Consider the following 22,502-nt stretch of genomic DNA (forward strand, 5'->3'; position numbering starts at 1 on the left):
TTCCCATCATCTCCCTAGCCTCTTCCTCACCTCTCTTTCGTACCCCCCTCAACAAACACACACACACACAAACAAAAAGCAAGAAAGAAAAGTAAGTGGCTTCTTACTGCTCCAAGGATATATAAAAAGCTGAACATGTCCTCTTCGCTAGCTTCAACTCACATGGTGCTTCCTCTTGCTCTCTCTGCTCCTGCTGGCCTTCTCTGACAATTTCCTTCTTTCCATGCTCCTGCCTGCTGCATGCTGCTCTCTGCCTGGAAGGCACTTTCTTACACTCTTAATCCAGTTAATTGCTTTACAGCCTTCAGATTGTAGCTCATTTTTCTCATTTCCCTGATAAAGCCAAGCCTCTTATTCTGGCTCTGAAGTTACTGTGTGCCTGTACTTCATAGATGTGATGACTGTTGCAATTTTATATGTATTTTGAGTGATGGATTTGGTTGCCACCTTCGCCAGACTGCAACGTCTGTGGGCACAGAGATCACGATGGTTTTTGCTCATCACTGTATCCCAGGTGCCTCGCATAGCACCTGACCCTTAACAAATGCTTAAGAAATATTATTTAGCGGGTGAATAATAGTAGGAATCACATACCTCTGCTTCTCAAGACATCTGAGTTGGTCCTTGCTCTCCCCAAATACCAGCTAGAGAGGAACAGGCTAAAATGCAATCTGGAAGTGGAAGAATCAGGCAGAAGACAGAGAAAGCTAAGTCTTAGTTGCTCTAGTTAGATTAGTTGAGTGTTAGAAAGTATACCTCCAAACCTAAAGCAACCTTCTATGGAGAAGTAGTAAAGGGTAAATATACTCTTATTCATCTGATATATTCCAAAACATGTGACATGTCTGGAATCAGACTTTCAGGGCAGACTTCCTGCCAACTCTGGCAGCCATCTACTGTGCTACAAGCGTAATGCTAGAAAGGATCAAGAGTCCTGTACACGTCCAGACACCTGCTCTTTACACAGCCTCTTCCTATATTGTATGAAAGTACATAACAGAATGACATTATTTTTTGTTTGTACAGATGAATCAGCTGCTTTCTGCTGCCTAGTCAATGTGTCAGCATGAAGGAGTTAAGGAAGAGTTTTAAAACCCTCAAATATAGCTCTTGGAAATACCATTAGTTCCCTGGTCAAAATACGAAGAAAAGATCTAGTGTTTTACTAAGCGGAAAGATGATGATTTAAGAAATGGAAGTTTCTGTTTTGTTGGCATAGTTGAATCTTTTGGGAGTTGGGACGTCCTTTTTTTTCTCTTTTGTACTATTAAGGGCTACTTGAACAAGGCAACTGAGAAAACCCAGAATTGAAAAGCAATTGTCTTTTTTCTTAATAAATTTTATTTATTTATTTGTTTGTTTGTTTATTTTATTGGCTGTGTTCGGTCTTCGTTGCTGCACACAGGCTTTCTCTAGTTGTGTCGAGCGGGGGCTACTCTTCATTGTGGTGCACAGGCTTTTCATTGTGGTGGCCTCTCGTTGCAGAGCATGGGCTCTAGGCGCGTGGGCTTCAGTAGTTGCGGCACATGGGCTCAATACTTGTGGCTCACGGGCTCTAGAAAGCAGGCTCAATAGTTGTGGCGCACGGGCTTAGTTGCTCTGCGGCATGTGGTATTTTCTTGGGGCAGGGATCGAACCTGTGTCCCCAGCATTGGCAGGCGGATTGTTACCCACTGTGCAACCTAGGAAGTTCCAGCAATTGTCTTTTTAAAGAAAGATGAGGCAGGTTAAACTTTCCTAATTTTAACACTTAGAGTTGGTTAAATGCAAAATCTTTATTCAATAAATACAAATACTGTGAAATTTATTTCAAATCTCCATCATGAATCATTAAGGCATCAAGGAAGAGAGGAGTAAAGGTGAAGAAAAAAGGGCAACCATTCCCATTTGCTCTCAACCAACTGCTCAATTCATCTCATTTACTATGATGTGTCATGATCTTGTGTATCTGATCTTTGTTTTGGTACTATCATTCCCACAAGACTATAAACAACAGTGGGAAGCCCTTCTTTCTGTTCCACGTTATACCCAGTGAACAGTCCAGTGCCTGCCCATTGCACTGAGTCTGTAGCAACAGAATCGCCAGCAGTGCTGGTTAGAAATGCACATGCCTGGGATCCACGCCATTGTCTACTCACTGTTTTGGGTGGAGCTCTGGAAGCTGCAATTTTAACCTTTCTAGATGATTCCAAATCACACCAGAGTTGAGGACTATGGAAAAACTTCACATTTCTGGAAGAGCCACATACCTACAAAAGTAAGTGGAATCACCAAAGCACTGCAAGTTGCCTGAAATGTTCAAGGTATAGGTATTGGACTATAAGTTTGAAGGTCTCCACCTCTGCTATGTAAGTAAAATAAGCTCTATCTGAAATGAAAAGAAAATGGATAACACTAAAAATTAAAAGTCATTACAGAGCATTTAAAAAATCATACATTATAGAAATCTGATATATCAGTTTATTGAAAGCAAGAACCTCTATTTATTGATATTTTTATACTTAATACCTCAGACTGTACCTTGAGTATAGTGGGTACAGAAAAGAATTAACTCAATGAATTGACAAAGATATAGAGATCAAAAAAGCTGAGTCCAAATGAAAAGTTTAGGCTTAGAAGGACTTGTCTTTCACACACAGAGTGCCTACTATGAGCTAGTAGGCATTGTAGTAGGTTTCTGGAAATGGAATGCTGAGATAAGAACACACATAGTTCCTGCTTTCATGGAACACTGAGAGTAATCTAATGATAAATAATAGGCAGATGCTTTGAGAACTTGCACAGGGGACTCTTACCAAGCCTGAAAACAGGGTGAGTGTCAGAGAAGGCTTTTCAGAGTGATAATTGAGATATAGATGTTGAACAGGCATTAATCAGGGTAAGAGGCAGGAAAAATTCTAGGCAGGTAAAATAGTATCTTGGAAGACTCTGTGACAAGGGAAACCTGGTATTTTCAAGAAATGAAAAATGTCCTGTGGGGTATAACCATAAGAGTGCAAAGGACATTACAGTGAAAATAAATCAGAGAAGAAAGTAGGGACCAAATAATGAAGGGATTTTGGTGTATATTAAATATAATGGGAAAATATAAGAGCAGGTTTAGCAGGGAGGTGATAAGATTAGATCTGCATTTTAAAAAGGTCATCTTGCGTAACATCACTAATTATTAGAGAAATGCAAATCAAAACTACAAGGAGGTACCACCTCACACCAGTCAGAATGGCCATCATTAAAAAGTCTACAAATAGCAAATGCTGGAGGGTGTGGAGAAAAGGGAACCCTCTTACACTGTTGGTGGGAATGTACGTTGGTGCAGCCACATGGAAAACAGTGCAGAGGTTCTTCAGAAAACTAAAAATAGAATTACTGTATGATCCAGCAATCCCACTCCTGGGCATATATCTGGACAAAACTATAATTCAAAAAGATACATGCACCCCTATGTTCATAGGAACACGCTTCACAATAGCCAAAACCTGGAAACAACCTAAATGTCCGTCGACAGATAAATGGATAAAGAAGATGTGGTATATATGTACAATGGAATACTACTCTGCCATAAAAAAGAACAAAATATTGCCATTTTGGATGCAACTAGAGATGATCATATGCAGTGAAGTAAGTCAGACAGAGAAAGACAAATAATATGATATCACTTACATGCAGAATCTAAAATATGGCACAAATGAACCTATCTACAGAACAGAAACTGACTCACAGGCATGGAGAACAGGCTTGTGGTTGCCAAGGGGAAGGTGGGCGGGGGAGGGATGGACTGGGAGTTTGGGATTAGCAGATGTGAACTATTTTATATAGGATGGATAAACAGCAAGGTCCTACTGTATACCACAGGGAACTATATTCAATATCCTGTGAGAAACCATAATGGAAAAGAATATTAAAAAAAGAATGTCTATATGTGTATAACTGAGTCACCCTGCTGTACAGCAGAGATTGGCACAACACTGTAACTCAACTACACTTCAGTGAAAAAGATAAAATAAAATAAAAATAAGATAAAAAGGTCATCTTGGCTGGCTAAAGTTAGAAGACAGATCAGAGATGCAAAAGCTACAGTAGATAAAAACATAATGATTAGGAAGCTACTGCATTCCTCTAGGTTCTGGTCACACTGGAACGCAGATAAACACAAGAGATTTTAGGAGGGTTAAAAAAAAAATCAATAAATTATATTTCCCTTTTTCCTTCTCATTTTTGTCATTCTAACTTAATTCTCACCTGTTTTTCTCAAGTTGTGACTCAACTAGTTTCTTGCTTCTTAGGTTGGTTCAACTTAAATCAACTAAATAGTTTAAAGAGTTGAAAAAAAAACTTTATTAAAACCAGAAGAGTGGGGGAGAAAAAAGCAAATAGTTTCTTGATACTTACTTAAAGGTTGTTATTCCTTCCATTTTACCACGATGTGCTCGAAATTCTTCCTTGAGCTTCAGACTCTAGGGTGGAAGAACACTGCCATACATAGGATATTTTTCCAAATATTCAGCTGTAGGACAAGACACGTCATGATTTTTGTAAATCCGTGTGGTTCCATGTGGACAATGATGTCGCCTATGCAAACATAGATAGTTTAAGTCACATGAGCAACTGTATATACACATTGCAGAGAAAAATATGAGACAGAAGGTTGTTTTGACTGATATAGTGAAAGAAATAGACATTTGAAAAGATTTAGGTACGTAGTAGGAAGAAAAAAAGATTCAAACAGCAAGATGAAAAAGTAGCAGACACAGGTCAAAATTTCCCTGAAGCGGGTCTCTTGATAATCTTGATCCTCCTAAAGAGAGGCAATATATTGAAATATTAATAAGTTTGTTCTTGTTTTTTCCCCCTCCTTGATTTTAAGTAGGTAGTCAGCATCTTGATATTTCCTTCTTGCAGGGCTTTTGGAAGGGCAGAGGATAGAAGCTGCCTGCAGTCAACACATTTTCCTGTACTTTCAGAAAACAATTCATGAAGAGATGAAATCAGATGTCCTTCGGGAAATGAGGTCCTAAGAGGACTGTCTTGGTGTGCAAAAGAGGGAAGAGGGGCTAATTCCCAGGGAGAGGAAGGAGGTAAAAAATGAGGGGGAAGGAGTTCTTAGAAGAGCACAGGTCTTTGCCCCACTGTATCAGTGTTAAAGGAGGTGGCCAGCTCTCAAGAGTGGGCTAGGTGGAACCCTACAATAGTGGCTCCCAGCTTTGCCAAGATTCTTGTACTTGAAACATAAATTTGAAATCAGGGTGGTACCACTCTTGAAGGGGTTATGTGAACTTCAGCAAGAGATATTTCAGTGGGAAGCATTACCAATGTTTAGGGCCCAGAGGAGACTCCTCTTGCACTGGCAATGTCTCTGCTCCCTGGATCGTTTTACTTCTTGAAGAAAAGGAAGCCTCCAACATAACAAAGATTGAAATTTCCTGACAGGTGGATGACAAAGGAAGTTAGGTTGGACAGAAATAAAGATCGAAAAAAAATAAACAATTTTCGTGCACATCAGGGTTTTCAGATATGAATCAAATTCTCAAATGTCGATTTATCTTTTAATCTACAACTGATTATTAATTATAAACAACATTTATCATGAAACTAAAGGGGAAACTGCTTTCCATTAACACGCAAAATGTTCTTTCTTTGGAGAGGATTACAATACAACAGGACTGACACAGTCACAACATTTATTTAGCAAAGAGTGAGCTAATCTCTGGGTCAACAGGGAAGTGGAGGAAGGAGACGACTGTTTATGGGTGGTGGGCGGTTGTTAGGAAGGACTCACAGACCAAATCTGGGTTTCAGGAGACGACCTACTACCTTTTCAGTCTGTCAGACCCCAAAGGAACACATCCTGGATGGGACTGGGCACGGGAATATGGTCAGGCTAGGATGGAAAGCTAGGGGATAGAAGAAAGCGTAACATGGATGGAAAACTCACGGACTTGCACACCATTCTATTCTTCTTCCGTCTCCTTTTATGTATTTACTTTTTAAATTTTGTGGGCTTACACTCTCCCAGTGGGATCCGATCTCCCGCTCACCAGCCTGACATCCAGCCGCCGCCACACAGGCGTATATTATCCCCCTGGCCCGACAGCATTTCAGGTTCCGCCCCTGGATAGGAGCCGACAAAGCAGGGCTGTGTAACTGTAGCTGGCGGTGCGCGGCGGGCACTCGTGGACCCGGAGACGTGGGCCGTCGCCGCGCCCGCATCGCTACACCTTCGCGGGGCGGCCCCTCTGAGGGCTCCGTCCCCCGAAGCCCCAGCTCGTCCCGAGCCCCGGCCGCCGCCACACCGGCCGTATCTCACCCGCAGGTGCAAACCTGACACGGACACCAGGTCCTCTCGCTCCGGCTGGAGGAGTGGGTTGGACAGCCCCTGACGCAGCACCTAACGCAGCTCCTGCAGCTCCTCCCCGCCGGCCGTAGTCAAGGCAACCGCTGGAGCCCCCGTGACCCGATGTGGTGCTGGTTTCCGGCGGCGTCAGGGACGCGCGGGGGTCAAAGGTCGTGCGTCCCCAGCCCCGCCCCCGGCGCGCCGGCGTTTGAGAGACGCCAAGCTGTGGGCGCCTGCGACAAGCTTGGTGTGGCTGGGCGCTAGGGTCCGCGCGGGGCTGGCCGGGTGAGTGCGGACTCGCAGGCGTCCAAGCGTCCTCCTCCACCAGCTGCAGGAGTGGGGAGGCCCGGGTCGCCGCGGCAGGACAGGGAGGGGACGGGTCGAGCCTGGGCTGGGAGCGAAGGAGTAGTGTCCTGGCCACCCGCCACACCGGCCGTGTCTTAGCCGCAGGTACAGATCTGACATAGACAGCAGTTCCTCATACTGCCGACTCACGGCGGTCGGTTCCAGAGTTCCTGTCGGCAGCTTCTGCAGCTATTCTGCGCCCACCGTAATCGAGGCAACCAGGCGAGTCCAAGTGAGGGACGCGGCTTCGGCTTCCGGCGGCGTGAGGGACGCGCGGGGGTCAAAGGTCGTGCGTCCCCAGCCCCGCCCCCGGCGCACTGGCCTTCTGGAGACGCGGAGCTGTGGGCGGCTGTGACCTGCGTGGTGTGGCTGGGCGCTGCGGTCCGCGCTGGGCTGGTCGAGTGGCGGAAGCCGGTGAGTGCGGCCCCGCAGGCGGCGGGGCGTCCTCCTCCGCGAGCTCCAGGAGTGGGGAGGCCCGCGGTAGTGGCGGGGCGGGGGCGGCGGCTCGGGGCGGGGCCGGGGCGAGCCCGGGCTGGGAGCGGCAGCGTAGAATCGGGTCCCGGCCGGCCGCGTCTCACTGTGGCCCCGGGATCCTCACAGAAAAAGCGAGTAATGATGAAGATAGTGTAGAGTGGAGGATATGGTTTTTGTTTGCACAATGTGAAAAAGAATTGGAAACGTTTGGTGCACCTGCTGGGTGAATAAGCACGTGGCCCAAAACTGTGTTCGGGCCCTGTAACAGTCATAAAACTGGGTGTTTCAGCGCCAGTGAAAGCAGGCGGCAGTGATAGCAGGAGGGGCTTGGCAAAAGATCGAGGAGGGGAAGGGAGAGATATCAGCATCTTCTCTGCCTCCTGCATCATCACTGACTTGGGGAAATAGACCCGGAGTACAGAGTGGGGGCAGAGTTGCAGGTGTCACTGTGCACCCAGCCCCCACGAGCTTTGTGATTCATCGCAGGCACCAGAAGCAGAAGGGTGAGTAAACTCCACAAGTACTGTCGTGGTACAGTATTTGCTTACGTGCTGAAATTGGACTTGAGCCTGGGTGGGCCTATTCCTTTGATAAGCGTTCATTGGGTTCTTCCTTTAAGGAACTCGAGAAGTCTTGTCAGCTCCCAGCATTAAAAACGTTTTTCTTCAATGCCCGATTTTTAGCCCTTTATAATAAGTGTTTAATTTTTAGTTACAGGAAATAAGTGACTATGGTGCTCGATAGTTTGGATAAGATGATTCAACTGCAGAAAAGCACTGCAAACATCAGGAATATCTGTGTTTTGGCTCATGTTGACCATGGTAAGAATCGTTTCTAAACGGCTTATTTTCAGTAATTAAGGGTGTGTGGCTCCACATGTGTCAGTGGAGTCAGGCTGTGGGTAGTTGAGAGTCATGCTTGCCAAGTTGCAAGTCTTATTTCCTTTTAAAAGATTGCGGTGGGAGGAAAAAAGCTAACTAGTGATTGGCATTTTTCTGTATAGTATATTGTGTTGTTTTTTAAACGGGAAGTTGAGTGTTTGTTAAACTAGGCTTGACATAATATCCTCGGAACTTGAGATTCTATTTAACGCCTCAGATATTTACTGAACATCTGCTAAGTTCAAGGTATTTTGCTTGGTATGCCAGAAGGTAGAGATTTATGCACAGGCCACCAACCCAGCTGTAGAGGTGATTTGGGGGTTGAGGCAGCACACCATGAAACCAGCAAAAAGTAGACTATAAGGATCGAGAGAGGTGTAGGATCAGGAAGCCAAGAATGGGTTAAGAAAAGGCTTTATAACATTAGTAGAGGTGACCCGTGAAGGGTGATTCAGGATGGCAGCTGGGGATACACATTTCAAGTGGGAATAGTGTCATCAAGGGGAGAAAGAAATGTGTGTGACCAAAGCAGGGGACAAGAGAGGGGCAGCGATGTATGGTGCTTAGCTTCTGACAGACATTGCTTTCATGCAGCATTGCCTCCTGCTAAGCCTGCTCTTGGTTTCAAACTCCTTCTTAATTCACGTAGCCACAGCAAAGTGATAGGAATGAGAGTGTGACAGAAAAGCTGTATACCATGCTGAAGGTGAGGACGTAAGAGAGGAAAGTGAAGATGTAGGCTGGGCCGTATCTTAAAGAGCCCTTCATGCCAGCTAGGCACTAGGGGAAGGGTTAAGTGCTCCAGCTCTGGAATTAGACAACCTGAGTTCAAAACTCCATTTCAAGTTACTTTGCCTTTTTAAGCTTCAGTAGACAGGATCTGTATACTGCGGTAAAAGCTGTACCTACCTTATAGCATTGTGAGGATTCAGTGATGACAATGAGAAGCCCTTGGCAGGTGCACACGTTATCACCAAGCTGATCGTTGACTTTTATTATTAGGTAATAGGGAGCCATTGGGAGAACAGAACAAAGCAGGGATGTTGTGATCAAGTAGTACAATAGGAAGAGGCGTCTGGTGGAAGTGTCTAGGATGGATTGAAAGGCAGAAAAGAGGTTAGGTGGCTATTGCCATTGGTATAATAGTTGAAGTGAAGTAGTATGGGAGCTAAAAGGAGAGGTAATGGGTCACTTTGTAAGTGAAGGCAATGGAGAATGAGTTTTGTACACACATCTAGTGAGTAACCCTATCCCATGAGTTTCTATAATTACACTGCTCACGTTTTGAGGACATAAAGTTTGACAAAAGTATGCTTTTGCTTTGTGAATTAAATCATGTGGCAAGTCACTGGTGTGTGTGTATAGCAAATTACTTTCAAATTTACCTTTTAAAAGTATGTTAAGATAGTACTCTCCTAGAAAACTTGTGAGTCATTTATTCTTTCAACAGATAATCATTGAATGTTTCTTACATGCCAAGCCTTGTTTCGGTCCTAGAGATACCATCATAAATATAGCAGAGTCCCTGCTTTCTTGACACTTGCATTGTGGGGGATATGTGCTTGTCATACTTAGAATGTTCTACTCCATTGGAAGCAGGAAAATGATGCTCTAGAATTATATGCTAATACATAATATTTACATGGCAAACAGGTGATACAGTATTAAAGGTCCAAATGGGTGCTTGAATGTACTAAGAATTTCTTTTATTATAAAGCAGATTCCTGGGCTTATGTTTGGAGGTTGATCCACAGAGTTGGAGATACAGATTACAACACTCTGGAGTGCTAGAATCTGTGTCCTTCCGGATGATGTTTTGTTCAAAAGTCTAATTAAAATGCCCGTTGTGTCGTTTCACTTAGTATAGGTAAATAGGAAAGATTTGCTAAACCAGTTCTTATAGTTAGGTATTAAATTTGTAGATACAAACTACCTACCTCTCCCTTTAAAAAAAGAAATCAATTTAAATTAATATTGTTACTTTAACAGGAAAAACTACTCTGGCTGACTGTCTTATATCTAGCAATGGAATCATCTCCAGCCGCCTGGCAGGCAAGGTATATTATTATATTTGATATATGCTTGCATTTCAGTAAGTATTAGCAAATCTACAGTGTGATGAACCATTTGTTGTATTCTTAAAGATACAAAGAGTAGAAAGCATGGTTCATGCATCTAAGAAGCTGCCAATCCTTTTAGCAAGATAAAATAGATTGTTGAGAAAAAGTTATTTCTCTGTTGCTCTGTATTACTTTATATTAATACTTTATGAGTGCAAGAATGAGTTTTTGCAACAAGTCAGATGATAACCTGGCATGATTGTGAACAATTTCACAGGTGGAAGAGGTGCTTCACAGTGGGAAATAAATGGATAAAATGGATAAAGGCTGATTTGTGGGTTGTGCTTGATTTGAGTGGAACATTTGCCTAGAGGTTACTGAGGAAAAGAAATGTTCTGGTAGAAAAAATGCATTAGGTTACAAAGACCTTGAAGGCTAACCTAAGTACCAGAGGAAGGTTTTTGAAGCCTGAGGGTCATGATGACAGTCGTGTTTTAGGAAACAAAATGAAAGGAACCTTTGTTTCTAGCTGTGAACTGAAAGAACTTGGAATAATTTGCTTGTAGTAGAAAAATAGAGATGTTCCTGCCTTCAGTGAATTTGGGATACAGTCAGCAGGATTGATCAGGTGACTGGTAATAGAAGAGGAGGTGGAGAAGCAAACTTGAATTGAAAAAGCAGACCGAAGAGACTGAAGGAAGAATTGGACGTTTGCAGCAGGTTGCGTGGGGAGCCCAAGATAGTGTCTCTAGGTGGCTGAAAAAACTGGGTTGAATAAAATAACAAAGTGCTTTTATTTTTCCCACTTGAGAAGTTACAAAAAGTACAGTAAGTCTAAAGTCAGTAGATAAAGGAAATAATAAAGCATAAGTTAATTAAGTAGAAAAAGATCAGTGAGGCCGAAATTTGTTCTTTAAAAGTTGAATACAGCTAACAAATATGATACAGTAATGGTGGATGTGTCATTATACATTGAAAGAGTAAATCCTAATGTAAACTATGGACGTTAATTCATAATAATGTATTGATATTGGTTCCTTAAGTATAACGTGTACCACAATCTACACTAATATAAGATGTAAATAATAGGGAAACTGTGTGTGTAGGAGGGGAGGGGATACTTGGGAACCTGTTTACAGTCAATTTTTCTGTAAATTTAAAATTGCTCTAGAAAGATAAAATGTATTAATTTAAAAAAATTACTAGCAGTGTAGGCAGTTTATGATTATCTTGCATTACGACTGAGAAATATCTAGAAATTGATCAAGGAGAAAGGAAAGGAGGAAGAAATAAGTGGTACTAGGAAACAAAAATGCTGCAGGAAACAAAAATGAACAACTTCATGGCAATAAACCTAAAAATTTAAGAATTGAAAACAAAACAATCCAAGTTTGATATTATATTTTAATTCATTGGGAAATAAGGATGCATGTGTTGCATTTTCACAGTTGAGGTACATGGACAGCAGAGAAGATGAACAGATCCGAGGGATCACTATGAAATCCAGTGCCATTTCACTACATTATGCAAAAGGTAAATCAGTCTGTGTTTTAAAGAACAATGGTTTTGTATCTTTGGTGTCTTCCTTTCTCTTCCTGAATTAATTTCATGCCTCAGGTTTTTTGCTTTACATTGCACACATTTCATTCTGGCCTTTCCAGATGATCTATTGTCAGATCAGAGTCAGGCTGTCCAGACGTGGGTACAGATGGGGACCTCTGACTGGTTTGAGGGTAGAAGAACTGGCACTTCACACCTGCCCCTGTCCACCCAAGGGATTGTATAGATCTCTTCACCGGGAAAGACTGCAGTCTTAGGACCTTGCTGCTTCAGCCTGATGGTCCCGTTTCCTCGCCAGGTCCTCGTTCTGTCCCGTGGCCTGCTTATTACATCTAGAGTCTTATTTACTTGACTGTGTATTGCCATGATCACTATGGTTTTTATCCCCAGATCAGGATACCATTTTGACAGTAACACATCTAGGAATTTATCTGACAGAAATAGTCATACAAGCATGTTAGGTATATGTTCATTGATATTCACCCGAAAGTTTGTATTAGTGAAAAGAATGCCAACAACCTTAAGGTCTGTGTTTGGAAAATAAGTAAGCTGATACATCCATGCTGTGAAATGCTATGCAGCTGTTCAAAAACCTGTTTGATCTGTATATAATTAAATAGAAAAGATAAAGAGACAAAAAGCAAGTTGCAGAGTAAATACTTATAAGATGTGAATGTATTTTGGTAATAAGGATATATTAAGTATGTAGATAAAGATATTTGGAAGGATACATACCAAAACCTTAACCATAATTATTAGGGGCAGGAGTATGTAAAACTTACACTTTTTAAAATATTTATTTTGCACTGTTTGGAAATTTTACACAAAATGTGAATTTTTATAACAAGAAGAAAATAAAGATATAATTCATTTCCCTAATGGACTGACCTGTGTTTATCCTTCACAGTGTCACATCTCTGGCACTGCCATCAAGGGTTATACTGTGTGTGGCATGACTCTTCTCTTTGAGGTCAGTCTTAAAATGCTTTTGAGCTAAACCAGTTTTGAAGCTCTTAAGTTCATGAATTCCCAATGTTTAGTATTTAAAGTAATGCCTTCTTTTTTAAAAGTTACCTCTCACATTTTAAAGAGTATGTCCTCATTCTGTGATCCAGTGAATGGGTCAATGGTCAGTTTATTTCTTTTTTTTTTTTTTTTTTTTTCCTTTCTTTGAACCTAGGGCAGTGCTCCAATCTGCTCTTGTCCTGTGTCTTCTCTGATCAGGCTTCGTTTGCTGTCTGAATTGTCCTTCTCCTTTTGCTACCCAGTTATAGACTTTCCTCAGTGTTCAACTTTTGCTTCTGGGTCTTTGTTCTTATTCATTGTTTTGAGGTTTTCATCCACTTTTATGGGTTTATATAGCGAGTAAACTCAGCTACATGGAAGTTCTTGGTCTTTTTCCTTTGTTCCATTTTTATTCCCATTTGTCTTTCTTATAAATCCATTTGGAAGTATCCCCTACCTCACTCTCCTCAACTGAACTGATTCCATCTTTTTCTGCAATCCATTTTTCACTTCCAGTTTCTTTAGGTCAATTTCTTCCTTCCTTCCTCCCTTCCTTCCTTCCTTCCTTCCTTCCTTTCTTTCTTTCTTTATAAATTTATAAATTTATTTATTTATTTATTGGCTGCATTGGGTCTTTGTTGCTGCACATGAGCCTTCTCTAGTTGTGGCAAGCAGAGGCTACTCTTCATTGTGGTGGCGGGCTCCTCATCGCGGTGGCTTCTCTTGTTGCGGAGCATGGGTTCTAGGCGCGTGTGCTTCAGTAGTTGTGGTACATAGGCTCAGTAGTTGTGGCTCGAGGGCTTTAGAGTGCAAGCTCGATAGTTGTGGCGCATGGGCTTAGTTGCTCCACGGCATGTGGAATCTTCCTGCAGCAGGGATGGAACCCATGTCCCCTACATTGGCAGGCAGATTCTTAACCACTATGCCACCTAGGAAGTCCCTAGGTCAGTTTATTTCTTATCTCTCCTTAGTTTTACAGGCTTCAGGAGATTTGTAGCCTTCCTGTTTCCACGCTCAAATTATTAGTCTGTTTTTATTTGAAGATTACTTTAGTGTCAATTTTAGTTGCTCTCTGGACTTTGTCTCTAGTTCCCCTGCTGCCTTTGTTAACCATTTTATTAAGGTTTACTTTCTATACCGTGACCTTCACCCATTCCTTTTCGTCTTTGTGGTATAGTGTTGTAGGAAAATGGCTATTGAACACTGGGGATTGAATGGTCTGATCTTTATTTTGTTGAACTGTATAATCTTGGGCAACTTGCTCTCTGACTGTTTTAGATATACTTTCTTGATTGCACAGAGCAGAGGCTTAAGCTAGCTTGGGATGGGGTGGGATGGCTTATTGAAGATACATATGAAGTGATATTAGAAGGAGTATTCATGAAAATCAAAATGCAGGAGCATAATTGGAGTGACATCTTAAAGAAATTGAAGGCAGATGTTGATTCTGGATGCAGGATGGCTCTTCAGACCATCAGTAAAGGTTAATGGAGGGCTTCCTAGGTGGCGCAGTGGTTAAGAATCCGCCTGCCAATGCTGGGGACACAGGTTCGATCCCTGCTCCAGGAAGATCCCACATGCTGCGGAGCAGCTGAGCCTGTTGAACCTGCGCTCTAGAGCCCGTGAGCCACAACTGTTGAGTCCATGTGCTGCACCCTCTGAAGCCCACGTGCCTAGAGCCCGTGCTCCACAACAAGAGAAGCCACGGTAATGAGGGGCCCACACAACACAATGAAGAGTAGCCCCTGCTCACCGCAACCAAAGAAAGCTAGCGCACAGCAAAAAAAGACGCAACACATCCAATTAAATAAATAAATTAATTAATTAAAAAAAAAGGTTAATGGAGCTTCCCTCTGGAACTCCACTGTCAACCTTGGGTTGAGTTCTCTGTTTTGATCTGTTTTTACCCTGTACGTCTTTTCGGTGTTTTATAGCGTTTGCCTGCCCTTAGTGTCTCCATCTTCATACGTTGCCCTTGCCCTGACCCCTCCTGTCAGTGCCTGCTTTCCCCCTTAGTTCTGCTGCTCAGCGCTGCTTTCTCCTGGGGTCACGAGCACACATGCTCAGAGCAGGAGGTTGCTCAGCTTCTCTCCTGATGCCAGGCCACGGCAGAGGTTGCACCTGTGGACGGGCCCATCTCAGATGGTCACCTCCTCGCCTGATCCGTGGTGATTGGAGTGGAGTCATAAAGTATTTCACCTGTTTCCCTGTGACTGTGATGGCCTAGAAGGGGCCTTTGGGTAGGCAGTCACCACGCTTGACGGTTAGAGCCTTGTTTTCCACATCTACAGAATGGGGATGGAAGCTGGGGATGTTGACTGAGACACATGTTCTCGGGATATCTGAGAGAGGAGATACGTTGTCATCTGTGTCTCAGCACTGACGCTCTGCAGTGGGGCGTTTCCTGCTGCGAAGGTGGGACCGTCTGAAGGGGAGGTCCCTTCTGGAGGAGGAAAACCTGATGGTTGAAGAAACTCCACAGGTGATTTTTGTGTTTACCACATCTTCCCCTCCTTCCCATTCCCCTTCCAAATGCATCTTAGTTGAGGATCTCTGTACTAAATGGTAATGAAGTCCTTTCTGGTTTTGACTCTTAAGTTAACCAGCTTTCAAAAATTTGTTCAAATCCTTTTTGCATTGAAAGATAAGGTATTTTTGTAGTTTAACATAAGCAAATAAGCTTACCAAAACTATGCATGTTACAGAAATGGTGTTGAAAACCATCTTGGTGATATTCTTATCTTAGCATTTTCCAAGGACCCAGTTCTTTCTTGAGAAAAGGGAGCCTCTCTCATCTTTATTTATTTATTTAGTTAGTTATTTCATTAGTTAGTTTTCTCTCATCTTTACATTTGTGACTAAACTTTGGTACAAATGTTGGGACCATGTTGTTAAACGTTGTTATTTTCCTATTTCTTACCCACCTCTCTTTGTGACCTTCCCAGAAGAATACCTACATTTGTCTGGTCATGTCAAGAGTTAAGAAATAATCCCAACAATCTACATTCTGTTAAAAAAATCCTCAGGGCATGTAATGCCTTTGAATCCTTTAGCTTAGGATGCAAATATAAGTGAGAGAAATGTATTCAGATGGGTTAAATCATTAGAAATTCATGGACTATTTGAGTAGTCTCAAAAGGCCTATTGTTGTCATTTCTACTCTGTAGCCGCTCTTTGTATGTGTGAGCAGATATTGCTGTTGCAGAACTTATGAAATGAAGTTTTCATTCCAATTCATCTTTTTAAAAATTTTAAGTAAATTTACAAGTTTATGTGTCGTTATAGAAACTTCACTATGTCGTAGAATGTAAAGTAAAACACAAGATTGAAATAAAAATTACTTTTAGTTTTACCACTTTATTTTATATTTTCAGTTTTAGCATTTAATCCTACCATAATTGTACATGTGTATGTGTGTACATGCAAGCTGTGAGGTAGGTATCTAACTTAACTTTCCCCCCAAAGAGTAAGTACTTATTCCAACACCAGTCTGATTTGACTGTTAAGTGCTGTGTTGTTAGTTCTTGATGTGGTGCTGGTGTCAACACCTCTCCATGAATGAGGCAGTCTGGGTGGGACTGTTATGAGCTGGAGAGTAGACTCTGCCCACCCATGAAGCACCTCCCCACCCCGGGTTGGGGCTAGTGCTGTTCAGCTTCAGCTGATTGATGCCTTGTGTTTTTCTGTTTTTTCAAGAAAAGTTGGCATCAAGATTTTTGGTAAAATCCTCCAATTTTTAAAATACTGGCAACTTATTAAAAATTATGAAGTATTGTACTATATAGAACAAATTGCAGGTACAGGAGTTCAGTGTGCACTTCAGGCATATGTGCTAGCTAACAGCCTGGCGTGGTGGACACTCAGGATGTACCCCGAGTGGCCACCACATCGTAGCTCAGATGTGCTCCACGTGTGGAGACCAAGGATGTGGCAGGGCTTTCTGCAGAGACATCCATGTGCAAGTTCACCTCTTTGTAAACACCTCGATAGGGGGTTATGGTCGTGGGCAAGTGGAGAGTTTACACCCATTTTGGTTTCAACTCTGTGGCTGTCTGGTCTTAATCTCTGAGACTAGGCCATGGGGAAACTGACCCATGCCTTCCAGATTTACACAGTCCAGCATGTATCAGTAGCTTCCCTTACGTTGTGGCTATGTGAATGTAAACCCGTGGTTCTGAGTACTGTCCTCTTCCTCTGGGACCAGGGCTCGGAGGGAAGGGTCCCATAATCCCCTGTTTGACTAAAGATCAGGTGTTTTCCTCTTAGGATAATGAGGGCTTTACTTTGTGAAGCACTCAGTTGATGCCAGATCTTAGAAAATGGGCGCATGATCGTTTGATTCTGAGCCTGATGCCTCAGATATGTGATTTTGTTTAATCCTCACAGCAGTCCCGTGAGATGGACACTGTCCTCATCTTACATGTGTGCAAAATGGAGTTCACAGAGGCAAAGAAACTCTCCCAAAGACAGAGTAGTTAGCATGTGGCAGTTGTCCTGGGGACCAAGTAATTACATTTCCAGCCTGTTCATTTGGACCAGAAGGCTCTTGGAAATCAGTCATTCATGGCCACAGCTGAGTCCCTTAAGTGTCCCTTTCTCCTGTCCAGCAGGGATTGCCACGACTACATACGGACATCTACTTGTGGCCAGCATTACCCACGTCCCGGCTGTCTTTGGTCACCACCCAAGGTGGAGGTCACGTGGCCTGGCCTCTCAGTAGTCTCTTCCCCATGTTTCTCTGTGATTCTAATACCCTCTCTCAACCTCTCACTATTCCCTTCCTTCCCAAAACTTTCTCTGAAAACATTCCAAGGTAAACAAGTATCCCTACATCCTCAACATCTTTTGTTGCTGTTCCCTCCTCCTCCTGCCTGGCTGTTTTCTGAGGACACAGCTCTCCTTGTTCTTCTTTCACATGAGTGCTACTCATTCTTTCATGCTCCATCTGTCTGGGTTAGGACGTGGGATTGCCGTTCCCTTGTCCCTAGTTCTGGTTCAAAGCTTAGTTCTTCCACCCTTGCTTTAAAACTCCCATCTCCTCTGAGACTCTTACATCCATCCAGTTATTCTCCACCCTTTCTTAGCACTGTCAGCTCCCGGTTACAGTCCCCGCTCCCTGTTCATTAGTGACTTTGGCACCTGGCTCATCGTTTTCTTTTTTACCCAAATTCACCAAGGTAGCCTTTACCGTTTCTGAAAACGACCTCTCCAACAGCATGGCCTTTCAGCAGTAGTGACATGTCGATCTCCACTTCACCCACCCACTGGCGTGGCTGCTTTCTGGACATTAGCATCCCCCAGGACTATTCATCTTTGACATTTCAAATGTCAGTATTCCCTTCTCCGCAATCTTTGCTTTTCCCAGCTCTCCCACCTGTGTAGCGAAGCACCCATTCTTTGACTTCAGAAAGCCTCTCAGTCTCTTGAGTTCCATCACTGTCCTTCATTGACTTCCTGCCTCATATGCCTCAGATTTGTCTGTTTGCTGACAGTCTTGCCAGGGTCCCAGTTTGCTTTTTTGGCCTTCTGTCCTCCCAGTAAGACTCTAATCCATCATAGAGCAAACTGTCTGCACTTTTTCCTCCTTCTACTTGGACTGGGTTCTCGGCTGGTCCTCGGGCTGCTGGCGTACTTCCCTTGTGTTCTCTGTCGGGTCTTGCTTATTCTCTGCAACAGCTCTCTTAAACCTTCTAGTCTCTTCCAGTCCACCTCTCAGTCCCTCTCCCACAATCTCAGCAAACATTTTTACCTTCTGTTTCACAGAAAACAGTGGAATTCGCTCAACTGTTTGGCACTACCCCTCAAAATGTAATGTTATTAGTATCTTTGCTTGCCTCCTGTCACTGTGAAAGACTTGTGCTCTGGACTTCTCTCCTTTGTCCTGGTGCCTGTCAGGTTGTAAGCATGCTCAAGTCCCTCATCTTAAGAACGTGTGTGTGTGTGAGTGTGTGTCTCTGTCTCTAAGTCTTAGTCAAAGGTGCGCTGCTGTTACCCTTTCAGTTGCTCTGACAGTAGGCCCTGTGCCTTATGGTAATGGCACATATTAGCAATGTGAAGTTGAGTGAAAGATCGTTGGTCCTTGTTCTCTGAGTTTGTCTCCAGGGTGATGTGAGCATAGAGGAGTCCCAAGTAGGTTGCAGAGGTTTCAAACCCTTAAATGGGTTCCAAAAAGTGAACGTCAATCTTTTTTCACTCTGAGTTTTTAATTCTGGTTCTTAGCCAAATGAACAAACAAAGTGTTTGTTTCCCTAGCTACAAAGTATGGAGGCATCAGTGACCTTGATAGGAAGTGACTAAGGTGCTAGATAGGCCTGGGTGTGTTTCTGGCTTGCAGCTGCTTTTGTGACCTTGGGTAAATCTCTTCCCTTTGGGGGGCTTTCGCATGTTTATGAAATGAAGGATTGGGCTGCAAAAATGTTGAATAATTTCAAGAATCTCACAGCTTTTGTTTTATGTGATGGGAGCAGATAGAACCTGAACCTTGCTAGCATTGCTCATTCTCCTCTGGTCTGTTTGGTTGGGCCCCTGGTGCTTATCCAGAAGGGTGGCTGTGAGACCTGACATTAAAAGGCCTGATTAAGGAAGCACGGGGGGTGGGGGGGATGGGGTGAGCAGAGCCCTGGTTCTTTGACTTTCTTTAGAGATGTCCACTCTAAAGTCTCCTTTGCTTGGAGTCTTCCCTGGTGGCCAGAATTCCTTACAAAGCAATTTACATGAAAAGAGCAGAAAGCAGGGGAAGCGGTGGCATGTAAGAAGGCAGTCTTGCTGTTGAGGGCAGTCTCTTTTCCACTGAGCCCACCGTATTTTGGAATCCTTAACCTAGTGTTCAGAAATTCACTACCAGTGGGATCTTGGCATGTGAGATGCACTGTATACCGTCTTGAGGGTAGTGGTTAAAGGTATGACTTTGGAGGTAATAGATGGGTTTGAACTTCCACTTGACCATTTTGAATTTGTTGATCTTAAGCAATTTACCTTAGAGTTGGAGTCTAGCTGGATGTCCTTCAGAAAGATATTTAACTTTTCCTTGCCTTGTTTCCTGCTCTGTAAAATTGGACTAATAGTAGTAACTACTGCAAAGGTTGTTGTAAGTAAACATTAGATAATGTCTGTAAAATATTTAGAACAGTGCCAGATAGTGCCCAGACAGGCAGTCCACATGTGTGAGCTCTGGCTGTGGTTACATGAGTGGTGGTGTTTTATCATTATCGGTATCCCATAGGGCTCTAGTCAGATCATCAAGCTGTGAAAATTACACTGGGGAAATTCCTTTAAGTGGCCCATAAGTTACAGTATTCAGCCCTGTAGAAGTTCTGGAGCATGCAAAAGTTGAAAAACACTGAGTTAAGAGGAGGAGCAAAAGTGAAGTATAGATACATTCAGGTGTTTGATCATTTAAATAATTATTTTGCTGTTAAAAGGTAATTATATCAAATTTAGCAGTAAATGGGGAATGAGTGTAGAATTCTAATGAGTTACTGTTTTTCTGCCTGGTTTACTAAATTATGTTTTATTGATAACATGGTATCTCTGAAACCAGTAGTTCTGGTTTGCATGGGACTAACTTAGGGCTTAATGGGACATGGGACTAACTTTGGCGTGTGATGGGATGTTAGACTTTCAGAGCTAAAACAGGACACACAGGCATGAGTCTTCACCATAATGTAAGCTTAAAGCTTTGTTGTGAGGATTAAAGAAGACATAGCACACTGCTTGGCATAGAGTAGCTGCTCTTTACATTTGTGTAGGATTGAACCTAAATCTTGTTGCACATATTCACACAATGCTCTTTGAGAAGTTGGAGAGAAGTAGTTGGCCAGCTGCTTTGTGTATTTTCTTCTCTTGGCCCCTTTGAACAGCTTTCACTCTCAGGCATTAGTTTCTTTTAGTCTCATCTTCCTAATCTGTAGAGTGAGTAGACTCATGTTTATCTTATGTGGATAATTTTAAGGGTTCAGTAATGTGTGATTAGCAAGAGTGTATAGCACAGTGCCTGGCTCACAGTAAGCTCTTGATTAGTGCTAATTAGAATAATAAAATCCTTTAACATGTTATGCAGATGGTGTTTGGAGTAAGTAGTTCCATCGTTGGGGATTCCTAAATTAGAATGGTGGCTGTTGATTGAGCTTTTGTTTTCAGCTTTATTCAGTCATTTTTCAGAAGCTCTCTTCCTCTAGGTTGCCTGAGGAAGTGTAGTATACCTACACAACTGAACGTGTGTGTGTTCAAATTTCATTGCAGGTGATGAGGAGTACCTGATTAATCTGATAGACTCTCCAGGACACGTGGATTTCTCCTCAGAAGTATCAACGGCTGTTCGCATTTGTGATGGGTGCATCATCGTAGTGGATGCTGTGGAAGGGGTCTGTCCGCAGGTATTGGATTTTAACACGGAAATATGTAACTGGTTAAAGAAGGTGGGGCAAGAGAAGGAACGGACTGTCGATGCCTGTGTGCCACTCTAGACATTTCACTGAGCATCAGAAAGCTGGTTTTACATTTCACATTTGGTAGTGTCCCAGTCTGTGATGGAGTTAAATCACCTGAGTTTTGAAGGGACATTAGAGAGAAGAACTTTAAGGTGGTTTGACGTGTGTCTGTGATATCCTCTTGGAGATGGACTCAGCAAAAATGGGAAAGCTGTTTAGGAGGATCTGGAGGTTTTACTCCAGTGGAAAAGCTTCTGAACTGTGAAAGGCTATTGATAGCAAGATACTGAGCTAGTTCTCCCCATCTTTCCCTAGATGGGAAAGTCTCTCCTATTGGTTTCTCAGTCTACACTTAGGCCCCCTCCCACCTGCACCTCACTCTCTCTCCCTTCTTCCTCCCCTCTCTTACTCTTCCAAATCCTTGATCTAGACTTTCTAATCTTTCCCACTACTGAAGTTCAAAAAGTTCACCGCTAAGGCCAGAGTGAACATGCAACTCCCGTTGATGTGAAACTTAGAGTGGCTTTTTAAACTCTGTTTTTAAAATAATTTTTCTTTGCAATCTTATGTTTTATCTTTAAAAATGTCACCTTTGTGTCCTACTTTTTAATATACCCTTATTTGTTTTAATTTCTTTTAAAAAGAATAATACAAGGTTTAAGTTACAGGCATTCCTTGGAGATATTGCTTCTGAGCCACTGCAGTACAGTGAATATCGCAGGAAGGCGAGTCACAGGAATTGTTTTTGGTTTCCCAGTGCATTTAAAAGTTATGTTTACACCATACTGAAGTCTCTTCAGTATGCAGTAGCATTATGTCTAAAAAAAACAATGCATATACCTTAATTAAAGAAATACTCTATTGATGAAAGCTGCTAAGCGTTTCTGAGCCTTCCTTGACTTGTATTACTAGCATCAAAGACCGCTGATCACAGGTCACCACAACAGATATGTCAGTAATGAAAGATGTAAAATATTGTGAGAATTACTAGAATCTGATGGCAACATGAAGTGAGCAAATGCTGTTGGAAAAATGGTGCTGATAAACTTGCTTGTTGCAGGGTCCCACAGACCTTCAGTTTGTAAGAAAATGCAGCATCTGTGAAGCACACTAAAGCAAAGTACAATGAAATGAAGTATTGTAGAAATGGAGGAAATTTGATAATTCCAAGAAGATGTGCTGTAATTATTCTGTAACTTCCCCTTTAGTTGCCCATAAGAGCACAGGTCCCCCAACTAGAGAAGCACAGCCTTAGTCTGTGTAGTGTCTTAGGTGTCCTGACAAGATAAGTAACATGAATAGACCTGACTTCAGAACAGCAGAGTCGTGTCCACTGCTGTTAGCCACTGAGAGGTGGTGTATGATCATGAAGGTGTACACAGGGGGCTTCTGGAGGAATGTTCTGTTTTTCGACCTC

General features: G+C 42.7%; 2 protein-coding genes across 29 annotated transcripts in view; one reads left to right on the forward strand and one right to left on the reverse strand.

The window, feature by feature from the left end:
* Positions 1 to 1,328: 1,328 nt before the first annotated feature.
* On the reverse strand, positions 1,329 to 6,550 carry SAXO2 (stabilizer of axonemal microtubules 2). 23 transcript variants are annotated; one of them, XR_009051293.1, is made up of 5 exons: positions 6,319 to 6,550; positions 6,004 to 6,108; positions 5,308 to 5,420; positions 4,240 to 4,569; positions 1,329 to 2,368 (listed from the first exon to the last, which is right to left on the reverse strand). XR_009051293.1 is itself a non-coding variant. In XM_057721360.1 (4 exons), exons 1-3 carry the CDS (start codon positions 6,205 to 6,207, stop codon positions 4,455 to 4,457), a joined length of 432 nt encoding a protein of 143 aa, XP_057577343.1. In that variant the 5' UTR covers positions 6,208 to 6,550; the 3' UTR covers positions 1,329 to 2,249; positions 4,390 to 4,454. The 23 variants fall into 23 exon arrangements, 2 of the variants coding, with proteins under 2 accessions (XP_057577343.1, XP_057577342.1); XR_009051289.1 differs by having other exon boundaries at positions 6,305 to 6,550; XR_009051288.1 differs by having other exon boundaries at positions 5,308 to 5,891; positions 6,305 to 6,550.
* Positions 6,551 to 6,955: 405 nt separating this feature from the next.
* Positions 6,956 to 22,502, forward strand: part of EFL1 (elongation factor like GTPase 1) — a 124,399-nt gene continuing 108,852 nt past the window's right edge. For 2 of the 6 annotated variants that reach the window (XR_009051273.1, XM_057721353.1), the window contains exons 1-5: positions 6,956 to 7,090; positions 7,862 to 7,971; positions 10,021 to 10,088; positions 11,540 to 11,624; positions 20,898 to 21,031. Coding sequence is in view for 5 of the 6 variants with exons in the window: in XM_057721353.1 (XP_057577336.1) it covers positions 7,881 to 7,971; positions 10,021 to 10,088; positions 11,540 to 11,624; positions 20,898 to 21,031 (378 nt within the window). In the remaining variant the exon portion in view is untranslated. Of the gene's footprint in view, positions 7,091 to 7,311; positions 7,654 to 7,861; positions 7,972 to 10,020; positions 10,089 to 11,539; positions 11,625 to 20,897; positions 21,032 to 22,502 lie in introns of those variants that run through there. The other 4 variants (XM_057721355.1, XM_057721354.1, XM_057721356.1 and 1 more) reach the window with 4 other exon arrangements.

Source organism: Hippopotamus amphibius, chromosome 2 (genome assembly GCF_030028045.1).
Source record: "Hippopotamus amphibius kiboko isolate mHipAmp2 chromosome 2, mHipAmp2.hap2, whole genome shotgun sequence".
Classification (NCBI taxonomy): domain Eukaryota; kingdom Metazoa; phylum Chordata; class Mammalia; order Artiodactyla; family Hippopotamidae; genus Hippopotamus; species Hippopotamus amphibius.

Excerpts from the sequence above, each read along its gene's own strand:
- SAXO2 (XM_057721360.1), bottom strand. The coding sequence starts at position 6,207 with ATGCGGGCGCGGCGACGGCCCACGTCTCCGGGTCCACGAGTGCCCGCC. Across the intron at positions 5,421-6,003 it reads TCGGATCCCACTGGGAGAGT|GAAATTTCAATCTTTGTTAT; the intron begins GTAAGCCCACAA and ends TCCACCTGTCAG. Across the intron at positions 4,570-5,307 it reads CCTCTGGGCCCTAAACATTG|GCGACATCATTGTCCACATG; the intron begins GTAATGCTTCCC and ends ATGTTTGCATAG.